General features: G+C 38.1%; 1 protein-coding gene across 1 annotated transcript in view; it reads left to right on the top strand.

The window, feature by feature from the left end:
- The window catches only part of birc6 (baculoviral IAP repeat containing 6), a 138609-nt gene extending 124478 nt beyond the window's left edge, over positions 1 to 14131 (top strand). Inside the window, exons 71-75 of the mRNA XM_067455590.1 lie at positions 1879 to 2040; positions 2553 to 2630; positions 3224 to 3412; positions 12946 to 13080; positions 13178 to 14131. Coding sequence (XP_067311691.1) covers positions 1879 to 2040; positions 2553 to 2630; positions 3224 to 3412; positions 12946 to 13080; positions 13178 to 13357 — 744 coding nt within the window. The 3' untranslated portion in view covers positions 13358 to 14131. The remainder of the gene's footprint in view (positions 1 to 1878; positions 2041 to 2552; positions 2631 to 3223; positions 3413 to 12945; positions 13081 to 13177) is intronic.

Here is a 14131-nt window from a genome sequence, read left to right as displayed (position 1 = left end):
CATAAAGACAGGTAAGATTTAATCCAGAAGCATTCATGCAATTAACTACATTATTAGCAGAAAAGTCAGATTTGTAAATGAATCATGCTTTTTTTTAAACTGGTTCTTTTTGATGATTCTGTCAAAGTGATCCACAAAGCATTTGTAAATAACTGAAAGTCTGTGGAGAAATGGAGAAATTATAACAAATTTAACTTCATCTCTTCATCACTGCACCTGTTAGTGGGTGGGATATATTAGGCGGCAAGTGAACATTTTGTCCTCAGAGTTGATGTGTTAGAAGCAGGAAATATGAACAAGCAAAAGGATTTGAATTTGACAAGGGCCAAATTGATGACTGGGTCAGAGCAAAAAAAATACTGCTCTTGTGGGGTGTTCCTGGTCTGCAGTGGTCAGTATAGACTTTGTTGTAAATAGGTAAAAATGTTATGTCTAATAAAAAATATATATATATTTATTAGACATAATCAGCTAATTTAGGAAAATAAATGGAGTGGAGGTGGACATTTTAAAGGCAGACTAACAGGTCTTTAAGGTTCAGAATTCTAGCTGATAGACAGGTGTTCAAATACTTATTTGCAGCTGTATCATACAAACAAATAGTTTAAAAATCATACATTGTGATTTCTGGATTTTTTTTTTTAGATTATGTCTCACAGTGGACATGCACCTTCATTGACAATTTCAGACCCCTCCATGATTTCCAAGTGGCAGAACTTGCAAAATAGCAGGGTGTTGAAATACTTATTTTCCTCACTGTATATCCTTTCATGGAAACAGTATTCCCTGATGGCTGTGGCCTCTTTCAGCAGGATATTGCGCCCTGCCACAGAGCAAAAAGGGTTTGAGGAGCACAACACTGAGTTTGAGGTGACTTCGCCTTCAAATTCCCCAGATCTCAATCCAATCGAGCATCTGTGGGATGTGCTGAGTCCTATCCATGGAGGACTGATAGTCTGATTTATATCCGATTTATAATTCAAATGAGATAAATTATTTATAAATGTATTCATATATACATTTGCATTTTTTTATCATTTAAAACAAGCTAATGATTTAACTAATGTGAATTGATTAATTACATGAATTAAAGAATTGAATGTCAGTGCTAATTATGAGAGCAGACCATGACAGACTCGATCACTACTGTTTACTGTGGGTCAACATGAACCTTTCGATCTCTGCTCCATGACAAAAGAACCGCATTAAATCCCAGCAGACACTTGCTTGTCTATCTGTCCTTTGGTCTCACACACACACACACACACACACACACACACGTGCAAACACTCTTCCTAATGACATTTGAGATGTGTTTTTGACCCGGGCGCTTTCTATGTGTGTAAATGTCAATATGTCTGGCTTGAGCTTTATGTCTCGGGCAGCTCAGACCATAGGCGGAGCCCCAGTCAGAATGGTCACTCACTGCTCCGTCTGTTTACACTGACCCCTAACAGTGGGCCAGGCCTTTTTATCTTCCTCCACACTTCATACAATCTTAATGGACATTAATAGTAAACTGAGCTTGTGAGCTGTGTGAGCACAGCTTTGTGTGTGTGTTTAGTGTTGCGTTTGAATGGTCATGTCAAAACAGTCTTAACGCCTGAGTGCAGCTTCACCGCCTGCAGTGGAGAGAGATTTACTGGATGGCATTACAGTCCTCCGATCTGCCTCTCTCTCACTCTGTCTCTGAGAAACAGAAAACATCTCTGCCTGTAACGGAACAACATCCTCCCTGACTCTCTGTATAGACATGGTTTAGACATGCACAATCATTCCTGTGCTGTTCAACACAAAGCTTTCATGTTTATATTTGTCACCTTTGAATGAAGGGAGGCTTGCTGTGTTTAATGGATATTTTCCTGCTTTTTCTCACAGGTGTTGATAACGGGGCCTGCAGACACACCATATGCCAATGGCTGTTTTGAATTTGACGTCTACTTCCCTCAAGATTACCCAAACTCCCCTCCTCTGGTTAATCTGGAGACCACTGGTGGCCACAGCGTCCGCTTTAATCCAAACCTCTACAATGATGGCAAAGTTAGTGTCTTTTCCTGTTTTGTCATATTTTTTTGTGGCCAATGCAGATACCGATAATTAGACGGTAGGTTGTTAATATAAAAGTAATGCTATAAGTATTTTTGTTGTTGTTTTACAGCTCATGGCACTGATGTCAAAAATTACTGAATGGAAAAACAAAAATAATGTTATTGCATTATATTTATGCTTAATTTTAATTTGTATTATATTTTACCAAAATTTTGTTTTTTTACTGCCAAAGGTCAAATCTTAAAAATATTGACCGGTTTATCTGCCTATTTGATATATAATATGAGATGCCTATCAAATATGCAGATAAACCGGTCAATAATGTTAAGATTTGGCCATTTACAGTAAAAAAAAATATATATATATATATATATATCAGTCAATCACTATATATATCAGTCGATCACTAATAAGCTTCCTTTGACTTTTAATTATTGTTTCATTTTAATCATTTTTTCCCCCTTTTCATCCCTTCTTGCTGTCATCCCTTTGGGAACAACCAGGTGTGTTTAAGTATCCTGAACACCTGGCACGGCCGTCCCGAGGAGAAATGGAACCCTCAGACCTCTAGCTTTCTACAGGTGAGCCAATCTCTTATAATCCTTGTTTTTTTTTTTAAGCTATCCCCGTCTCTCCTGCTCATGCTCATTAGTAAGGACAGATTTGCTTCCGATACAGATTGCACAAGTGAGGATGGTTCTTTTTGGTTGGATCTGAAGCAGTGTAAAGGCTGCCTCTTATTTCATCACTTTTGGAGAACATTTAGTCATATTACCTTCACCTGCACATCGACCATTAAGCATTTACAACATTCCCATCCAGGTTTCCTTACAGTAATTATCTGCCCACATCTCAACCCCTCCTCCCTCTCCCCCTCCATCATACTTCTCTAAATAATAGGCAGGGGAGCTGTTTCCCCCTGTAATATCGATCTGATCAGACGCTGCCCCCCTCTCTCCTCTCGCTTGTGCTCATGTACTGCTGCCAGCAGTTCATAGAAATGTCTCCATTGATTAGGGCTACAGTTAGTGTCCAGCCAATCAATACTCACGCATTGGCACTGGGACAGTAGTGCTTTGGTCAGAGAGAGCGGTGTGCTCTTAACCTCTTCTGCTTGGTCTGTGTGATCCCTGGATTTCTAACTTGTGTGTTTTTGTGCGTGTATATATTTTAGGTGCTGGTATCAATCCAGTCTCTTATCCTGGTGGCTGAGCCATACTTCAACGAACCCGGTTACGAGCGTTCACGGGGCACACCGAGTGGAACGCAGAGCTCCAGAGAGTATGACGGAAACATCCGGCAGGCCACCGTCAAGTGGGCCATGCTAGAACAAATCCGGAACCCTTCACCCTGCTTTAAAGAGGTTAGATGTCATCCATCACAAATACACTTGGACACTTGTTAGCTCATGAAAGGGTGCCAAAGGTTCCTGCTTTCACGTATAGGCAATGAATATTTGGAGAGAAATTTGGACATAAAAAAATCTATATAATACAATATTTATAATATATACCGTTACATGTACATGGCTTGCAAAATTATTCAAACCCCTTCTTTTTTATATTTTGTTATGTTGCTGCCTTATGTTTAAATGACTGAAAATACATATCAGAGCAGAAACCAAGCAATGAGGTCAAAAGAACTGCCTGTAGTGCTCAGAGACAGGAGTGTGTCCTTATTTTCACATTACCTCACGTAAACCTCACTCCAGACCAAGACAATATGAATCCGCTTTAGCTGTTTGTATATTAGTCTGCATCAGGTCAGTAACAAGTTGGCATGTTTGTTCTTCCTATGTGGAGTAGCACATCAAATGAATGAAAGTATGAATATTTTCTTGTTTAAGCATGCTCATGTGAATAGCCTTTATTTAGCTCTGTTGTGCTTGTTTTATGGTTGTTATAAGAATAATCATGCCTTTCTTTTTCTCACTGGAATTCCTCCCAAACTTGTAATATTTTAAAACAACATTCGGAGGCAATAAGTACTACATTTACCATGATATTTTACTCACCCCAATCTAATCCAAGATGTTCCTATCTTTCTTTCTTCAGTCGAAAAGAAATAACGTTTTTTGAGGAAAACATTCCAGGATTTTTCTCCACATAATGGACTTCTGTGGCAACCAATGGGTCAATGCAGTTGATTGATTAATGGCTTCAAAGGTCTCTGCACAATTCCAGATCTAGCGAAACCATCGGTCATTTGCAAAACTAAAATGTATATACTTTTTAACCTAAATCTAGCTCTGCTCTGTGGCTCTGTGGTACGCCACTAATGATTACGTAATCGTGTTGGAAAGGTCAAGCTAGACGTAGGCAGAAGTACCGCCCCAAGCGAACGTATGAAGACTAATACAAACACCCTTTAACAAAAAACAACATCGACTTACAACATCGTTGCTTTACCTCTTTTTGCTAAAGATGTTTGTATTAGTCTTCGCACAAGCGCTTTGTAAAAACGGGGCGGTACTTCCTCCTACGTTCAGCGTGACCTTTACAATGTCAAAAAATGACAGATGGCTTGCTAAATAAAACCCTATTCCCCGTTTGGGATCGAGCTGAGCCTCTGAAGCCCTTCCTTTGAAACTGCATTGATTTGGACCTTCAACCTGTTTGTTGCCATGGGAGTCCATTATGTGGATTAAAATCCTGAAAGTTTTCCTCATAAAACTTAACTTCATTTCACTTTCAAGACACTAACACCTTGGATGAGATGGGGTTGATTATCAGGGGAATTTTAATTTTGAAGTGAACTAATCATTTAAAGCCTGTCAATCAACATTAGAGCACCACCCTGAGGCTGAATAACGCAAACTCTGCTAAAAGTGTTATTTGTGTGTTCAGTGATTATAATATTAATCTTACCAAAATGTTTTTCATAAAAGCAAGAAGAAACTAAATCTGGCCTGCCTAAATTTACGGTCAGGAGGAGAAGACAAAAAAAAATCCTGCTCTATTGAAGGTTTACAGAAGCACGTAGCCTGTATAACCATTGATGGGAGAGGTTTTTCATGAGTCCCTTGTTTGTCCTGAGCAGTTAAACTGCCCACTGTTCACTGTCCTCCTGGAAATTCTGGTCACCAACAGGGGTGTGAAAACTTTTGAACAGTATGAAGATCCTCCGCTCTTAATGTGTCGTGTCCCCTTCTGATGCATCAGTGGATGTTTTTGCCTTTTGTAATAGTTACTTATGAGTCCCTCAGTCTGAAAGATAGATCTCAAAATCATACAGTCACTACTGGAAAGGGTTCAAAATGCAAAGATGCTGGAAAACCAAAGAAATTGCGGGACCTAGAGGATATTTTTAAAGAACATTGAGCAGTTTAACTGCTCAGGACAAACAAGGGACTCATGAACAACCATCACAAAATCAAAACAAAAAACAGCTGTGCGTCGTCCAGGTAACAACACGCAGTATTGTACTTTCGCCTGGCTCCGCTGTGCGAGTTTCCGCTGACTGCGCGCGCTCCTCCCCAAACGGACGAGGCGTTTATTCTTGATGCGCTCATCGTTGTGGTATTCGTTGAAACGACAGAGGGCGACTCGGAGTAATTGTTCTATAAACCATCAGAAAAAAAGCGTAGAGAAGTGGGCTAATGTACACAGGTGATGATATTTATTTAAGTACTGTGTAATTTATTTAAGAATTATGTAAAGCTCAGTAAACTTTGGCTTGATATTATTACTTGTGACATGAGAACAAAATATATGTGTGCAACTAAATTAACAATCTCAATTAAAGATTCAAATCAAGTTAAAATGGTGTCTTGCACGCATGGCCGCTCTGCGTTGACGTCACGCTCATGCGGACACGTCGAGTATAAACAAGGCTTTAAGAATCAAGGGTATGCTAACTTTTGAACTGGGTCAAAAGTAAAATGTAAAAAGTAAATAAAACGGGGTCAAAATATTTATGTAAAATATCTTATTCAGGATAGTACTAACAGTGTTGGGGAAAGTTACTTTAAAGTTAGAAGTAATGCATTACAGTATTGTACTCCCTTAAAAAGTAACTGTTACCTAGGTACTTTTTAAGAAAAGTAACGTGTTACTTTACTTTTGCGTAATTTTTTATTTATTTTTACCTGGGCTGAGCTTGTTTTTTTATATAACAAAAAATGTTATATTTTTGAGCATATGTAAAGAGCTTTTTACACCAAAAGTAGATAAGCCTCAGGTAAACACTTAATTCACCAATAAAAACTAAAAATCGGACTCATTAAAGGTCAGCAGCAAGTACATTTTTGGTCAAAAAAGTGAGATCCAATGCATACAAATATTTGATTTATTTAACATATTTAATTATTGGAGGTTTGCATTATTCTGATTTTGCATTCTACAGATTTGATTCATTTTAAGGAATACTGAATCATTTAGTAAATGAGATTTAGTAAATGCACGCTCGCATTGAGCCTAAAAAACCATGATGTTTACACACAACGACTCCACACTTATGATTTATATCAACATTTTGACAAGAGAGCGGTCAGTCAATAAATGGGAAAATAAAGTAACTTGCGTTTAAAAAAAAAGTAACTCAGATATTTTGTTGTAAATTTGAAAAGTAATGCATTACTTTACTAGTTACTTAAAAAAGTAATCTGATTACATAACACAAGCTACTTCTAATGAGTTATCCCCAACACTGGGTACTAAATAAAAAAAGAACATGCATTTTGTAGTATCCCTCTTATTTTGTTGAAACTGTTTACATTTGCAGATTCTGCAAGGATAAATATATAAATAAATAAACACCTGTGTTGATTTTTGTCCTCTGTCAGCAGCATATTTTGAGTTTCCCTACTGTTTTTTCTTTTCTTTTCGCTTTTAGATAGATAATGTTCCTCTCCACCCTCTCATCTTCTCCCCCCTTTGTTTTTGATTTCCTTTTGTCCTTGATATGGCCCCCACCACCAGATAACAATCATCCATATGCTCCGTGAAAAGAGAGAGAGATAAGAGGAGCTGCCTGAATCGGAATATAAAGGAGTGAAAATGTTGAGTTATTGAATGAGGGATATGAATCATGAATGTGCTTACCCAAAAGTGTGCACTCCTCTAATTACCAAACATGAACTCCATGATCAGACCAAAAGCATGCATTGAACTCTATGAATGCGGGTCATGTGTGTATATTTATGAGTGATTACTCAAAATCAAGAGCTTTTCATGTAGAAGTAGCCAGATCAGACTACGTGGGATCACATGTCCTCATTCTATTATGGGTATATCAGCTGGTATTTGTGAGTTTGATGTAATGCCTGGCGGCTGCTTTGCCACCTCAGGCAGTTATGAGGCTGGTACATTACCTCTGTATCCCACAGTGGACACTAAACATGCTGTTTCCATGGCAACCAGAGCATTGTTCGGAGGGATAAAGGGCTGTGGTGCTGTCGTTTGGGCAGAACCGAGCTAGGCTGGGCAGAGACTGCTGTAACACAGACGCTCGTACAGGACTCATACTTACTGATGAATTATGTATTGCACAGACGGAATATGCGTAGTTATGTGGAGGATTTAAATTTCATATTAGTTACTGAGTATATAATGAATGTTTAATGAATGTTCTAATAAATGTTTGATGAACAAACATGCAGCGGATGTATAAAATGTGTAGATTGTGTGTGTAGTCTCTGTGTGGGACTGAATATAAAGTATTGAGGGCAGTTTGAATCACTGGAGCTTTAGGATGAAGCCGTGTTGAGAGAGGATCTTTCTCGTCCCCTCAGGCGTTTGCTTTCAGCTCCTGTAAGAGAGACCCGTGACATCATCTACATGGAGATGGAAGTTCGTTTTGTCAGACACAAGTGCAGCAGAATCTTAAATAGCCTAAACACATGGACATTTAGGGCCATTTCCAAAACCTAGTCTGTTGCCTTCTACTGCCTACACAGGCAGCATGCTTACAGAAGATAGAGCCTCATAAATGAGATTCCACTCATAGTTGAGTCTGAGGATAGTTTAGAGTTGCAGGCACAAATATGTAGCACAAGCAAATGTTAGGTATAATAGTTAAAGTCAAAATTGACCCTATTTACTTGGTTAGCACATATTACAGGTCTTAGGGTGAACAATCAATCCGTACAAGTTAACACATGGAAAACTTTTTTTTGCAGCGGTAATCTTTAATCAATATCTGAAAAGTTACTTCCAGCCTGGAATGGCATTCCTTCTCAGATGATGTCAGTTTGACTGCTTGGGTTTGCATATCCTTAACCACTCCCCTTCAACCGTTAACAATTTTATAAATTAACAATTTTATAAATGATAACTACCAAAATACAAATTATTTGTTTAATATCACTAATGAAGTATTTAGGAACACATATGTAGCACAATATAGAAAAATACTATTTTGCTTAAATTTAAAGTATTTAAAATCAGCATTTGTAGGCACATGTATGTGGCATACACATTTTGGGTAAAATAGTTCATTTTTGCAGCGTGTGTGCGTGTGTGTAATACATTATTTATTTGTATTTTTTGAAACCAGTACAGGGAAAGAAAAAAAAGTGATTATGTATTGTGTGTGTATATATACATACACACACAAGTATGTAATGTATACATATATACATACACACACACACACACGCAATACATACTCATCCTTACATAAGAAACAAATATGTAATGTACAAGTACTTACAGGGATAGTTCACCCAAAAAATTAAAATGTTTATCTGCTTACCCCCAGGGCATCCAATGTAGGTGTGTTTGTTCCCTTAGTAGAACACAAATGAAGTTTTTTAACTCCAACCGTTGCTCGTATAATGCATGTCAATGAAGTGTATTTCTATGAGAGTCACTATAAGAGTAAAAAACACACAGACAAACGAATCCATAGTAAACCCTGCGGCTCGACACATTGATGTCTTAAGACATGAAACGATTGGTTTGTATGAGAAACCGAAGCAGTATTTATATAATTTTTTTACCTCAAATCCAACACTATGTACATCAGCCGTCCCCGCGCCATTGCTGCCTGAAAGTGAGGTCAAATATCACGATATGGCGTAGAGATATGCACGAGACATCACTTCTGCCGCTTATATCCCATTGAGATACGCCGTATCTTGTACATTTGACCTCACTTGCAGGAAGTGATGGTACGGGACGGCTGATACACAGTGTTGTATTTAAGGTAAAAAATTATATAAATACTGTTCTGTTTCTCACAGAAATGCCTTAAGACATCAATGTGTCGCCACGAGCCGCAGGGTTTACTATGGATTCGTATGTCTGTGTGTTTTTTACTCTTATAGTGACTCTCATAGAAATACGGTTGGAGTTAAAAATCTTCATTTGTGTTCTACATAGGGAACAAACACACCTTCATATTGGATGCACTGGGGGTAAGCAGATAAACATCAAATTTTATTTTTGGGTGGACTATTACTTTAAGCATTTACATAGCTATACACTGGTCACATGGTAAAACGTATATTACATTTGTGCAACAAAAAAAAAAGTATTATTTAAATTTAACATTTCTATCGCTGCTTCTGCCATCGAATTATATGAAACGGTGTTTTGGAGTGTAGTACATCCACACAGATTCCCACACACATGCGATTTAATAAACAGCAGGACACGTAGCTATCTCACACACACAAACACACCCACAAAGACCCAGTCATGCAGGGTAATAGATGGTGGGCTGTTGACGTCAGAAGAGCGAGAGTAAACACGCACACTCGCTCCTTCACAACAACCTTACACCGCAACTACGCTCATCTTCTTTTTCTTTTAAATGCCATTTCTGTTTCTAACCCTTTTTCATCTCTCTCTCTCTCTCTCTCTCTCTCTCTCTCCCCCTCTCCCTCCCTCTCCCTCTCTCTCTCCCCCAATATCATTACACATGTTCTGTGAACTGAACGAATATGAAACAAACGTGGCATTATGGGAGAGGCTGTAACAGTCACATGTCCGGATGGTTGACCTTTTTGTGTTTGAGAGATTTTTGATAGATTTATGAAGGATGAAGTGAGACAGCAAAAGAGAAAGATGTAAGGCCGGTGATCTGAGCCGGGGAGGTTGAGCTCAGAGCCAGCGAGTGATGTGCAGGGGCCGCTGGGGTTTCCATGGCAACACTGGCAAGACCATCGATCACATGCACTCATTCCTGAATCCCTCTCGCCTGCACTCGCTCTTTTCTCCCCAGAAGTTTGATCCGAACAGCGTCTCGCTTTTACAAGCGGGTTAAAGTGCACGTCTTAATCCTGGGAGAGATCGTGTGCGTTAGCGAAGACGCAACAGGTGGATTTTGCAGAAGCTGTTTATAAGGCTGTTTTTCCCCACTAGAGCTTTTGATGTGGATTTAAGAGTATTCAGCATTTGTTCGGTTGGTGTGTAACCTGTTTATTTAGGAATCTTATCTACAGTTATAAAAAACAAGTGGCATCTAAGGTTTCCAGAATTGAATGTTTTAGACATTACATGATGGTACTTTTGCTTGTTATATCGTTGGTAGTACTATTAATATCGTGCTAATTTAGTTTACAATTAATTTAGAAGATTTTTGAGAATCACTATCATTTTTGTTAAAACATTATATTTTTGTTCTTAAAACAATGATTTGATACTAGAATTTTTTTTTTTTAAATCATTGAAAATTTATTCTGAGAATTTTTTTTTTTCTCAAAACATTACAAATTTGCTCTCATAACTTTCCAATTTTTTCAAAACACTGACTTTTTTTGCAAATCATAACATTATTCTCAAAACATTATAAAGTTATTCTAACAACATTACAACTTTATTTTAGAAAAAGTATCATTTACTCTAAAAGCATTTTGAATATTTCTCAAAACATTACAAATTTATTCTCAACATTGTCTTTCTCATACCATTAGAATTTGAAAGGGATCATATGATTTGATTTCTTGTTTTCTCTTTCTCTTTAGTGTGTTAAATAGCTGTTTGTGCTTGTAGCTCAAAGTCTCAAAGTAATATTCTTTATAAAAGTTAAGGCTCAGCCACACCTTCTTAAAACACTTTGTTCACACAAACACACCTCCCACAAATCTGCGTCAGTTTGTGGGGGCAGAGTTTCATAACACTGCCCAGATGTATATGGAAAGAAAGAAGGCTTAACTTTTGTTATCGCTGTAGAACTGTTGTCACATGTCTTGAAAATGCTGTTTTTTTTCATTGCAAAAGGCCAAACTACTTTGTTTGGGCTTCCAAAAGAGAGGACAATTAGACACCAGTGGCTAAGCTTTAGTTATAACACTGTTCCAGAACAGTACAAACCAAATATTCGACCGTGTGCTGCGCATTTTTCAGAGGACTGTTTTTAGTACCTGGGCTGGGAGAGCACAAAACGTTTCTACATGTCGTTTCTACGATAAGAAATGCAAACTTGCCGATCTGATACTTTCTGGTCCAGTCGCGCTGGCGACGTTGATTGATCAGCTTTGGTCATCTGCATCATCCGGATCAGATTCGGGCTTGAATTGATAAGGTAGGACCGACATTATCACATGTCAATATTGCTTTGCTTTGGGAGCTGATGTTCCAAATATGGTAAGAAGGGTGACATTTTCGTCACACGCCTAAGGTATTTGGGCCAATCACAATTCACTAGATCACAAGCCAATCAGAGCACGCTACGCTTTTCAGAACGATGAGCTTTGTAAAAACCGACATGTTACAGAAAGGAGTGGCATAGAGGAGCAACAATAATGTACAGTATGTAAAACAATTACCTTTTTTAACCTAAAACCGTGTAAACGCTTTACCAAATGCACAAAATAGTATTTTTAGAACCATCATAATGACCCCTTTAAACTAATAATGCCATAACTTTATTCTTAAAATTTTTACTTTATTTTCCAAAAGTTGCGATAATATTGTGATGACTCCCTCAGCGCCTAAATCACATTATACACACACGTTTGACAGTGATCAGTGATTCAGTAATCCAGTAGCGGTGGCTTTGGGAGTGGCCTCGTAGGGCAGCGAAGCATTCTGGGAATTGTTGTCTTCATCCCCATGAGACAAAAATAAGTTTTCTGTCTTTTCTCAGTATAGAAAGCACCAAATTCAAAAATAATTTCACATTTCTACTACATTAATGACCCAGTTTAAATACAGATTCATCTTCCCAGTGCTGAAGTACCCCTTTAAGAGCATACATTGTTTAGATCATAATTCTGTTTAATACTTTAAAATGTACTAAAAAACACTATCATAAAACAGGAAAAAACATACAATGGAAATCCTTTTTGAATGGCACAAATGTTTTTTTTTTATATATATATATATATATATATATATATATATATATATATATATATATATATATATATATATATATATATATATATATATATATATATATATATATATAAGCATTTGTTTTTTCGAACCCCTCCTAACGTCTGGGGAAACGATTGAGAATGGTGTTAAATCTAGTTGGTGTGACTGATATTAACAACTACTCACGTCTTTTAATACACTCTGTATGACATGTTTAGAAAACAAAGTGAGATGGAGAGGAGGAATATCTAGACGCAGAACGAACAAGTGAGTCAGCTCTCGCCTTTGGACAGATTCAGAGTGCTACGAGGAAGTGTGTGTCTGTGTGAGCTCAGAGTTTCCCGCCGATGGTCTTTGTTACCGAAAAGGTCACTTAGTTTGTTAGTATTAACATGCGCGGACAGGCAATGTCTGCTGGTTATCTGTGCGGTGCGATCGGTCGTATGGTCTTTATGAATCGAATAGGTCACTGGAGTCAGCAGATTTGTTTTCTAGTGCTACTAAAATTAGATATGATGTTTGCATTTTGATTTATAGGCTCTACAGGAACTGATATACAATTCCCTTTTCCAAGAACACTGTTTTTTGGGAGGTTTTTTTTAACCGTGTGTGTGTGTGTGTGTGCGTGCAGGTGATCCATCGGCACTTCTATCTGAAACGAGCGGAGATCATGGCCCAGTGCGAGGGCTGGATCTGTGATATTCAGCAGTACAGCAGCGATAAAAGAGTCGGCCGAACCATGTCTCATCACGCAGCTGCACTAAAGGTACACCAATGTGTTCACAGTCATACAAATGTAAAATGCGGCATTTGTTGTGTTTTGGAAACTGATTCCATGTGTTTTTTTGTTGTTGATTTTGCAGAGGCACACAGCGCAGCTCAGAGAGGAGTTGTTGAAACTGCCCTGTCCTGAAGGCATGGAGCCCGATGGGGAGGAGTTTTCAGAGAAAAGCGCATCGCTCATGGTGAAAGAGCTGTCCGGTCAGGACGTAGAGAAGCAGACGGACAGCCCAGATGCCCACTGTAGCGACGGCCAGCTATGATCCCCCTCTTCCCCCTGAAGCCCCGCCCACCGCCTTTGACTATCCATTGATATTGAAAAAAGACTGGATGGCTTTGGTGATTTAAGCCATCTTTTTGTCAATATTTGTATGTAAGAATCTAATTATGTAATAGCATAAAAAGAGAGGACAGACAAAACGAAGAAAATACAAGGAAATGATTCCGCTAATACCCACCGACACAAGACGAACCGCTGAAATCTATGCTGCGCCCTGAAGAAAACAAAGGAGACAGGAAAATATCTTTTTATTTACTTGTAAAAGAGTATACCTTTTTTTTGTGCTTTTTTTTTTCTTCTTTATTTTCCCAAATTGTTAAATAACCACTGATTGATATGTTATTAAACTTGTTTATGTAAACAAAATGAAAGATGAAATCACAGTATATATAAGGGAACTGCCTTTAGTGGAGAATGTTTACCAAATGTTTTGTTTTTTTCTTCTTTATTTTGGACTGTTAGTGCAAGGACAGTTTGTAAGTGAGAATATACTGGTCATACGTTAAGCGAACTATTTAAAAGAAAAAATGTAACACGCTCCCATACCCACTCTTGAGTTCCCACAATCCTCTGGTGACCCTCTGACAGTGCTTTTGGTTTCTACAGACTTGTGTACACTTCAATAATAAAGCCTGAAATGGACGTTCAGAAGTCCTCCGATGACTGGATGTTCTTATTCAGGCTGATCAACAGCACGTTTTATTTTTTGCCCTCTCTCTGCTTTTAAGTGCAAGTTTAATAAATGCAACCTGTTTTA

Source organism: Pseudorasbora parva, chromosome 10 (assembly GCF_024679245.1).
Source record: "Pseudorasbora parva isolate DD20220531a chromosome 10, ASM2467924v1, whole genome shotgun sequence".
Classification (NCBI taxonomy): Eukaryota; Metazoa; Chordata; class Actinopteri; order Cypriniformes; family Gobionidae; genus Pseudorasbora; species Pseudorasbora parva.
This window is presented reverse-complemented; position numbering and strand designations above follow the sequence as displayed.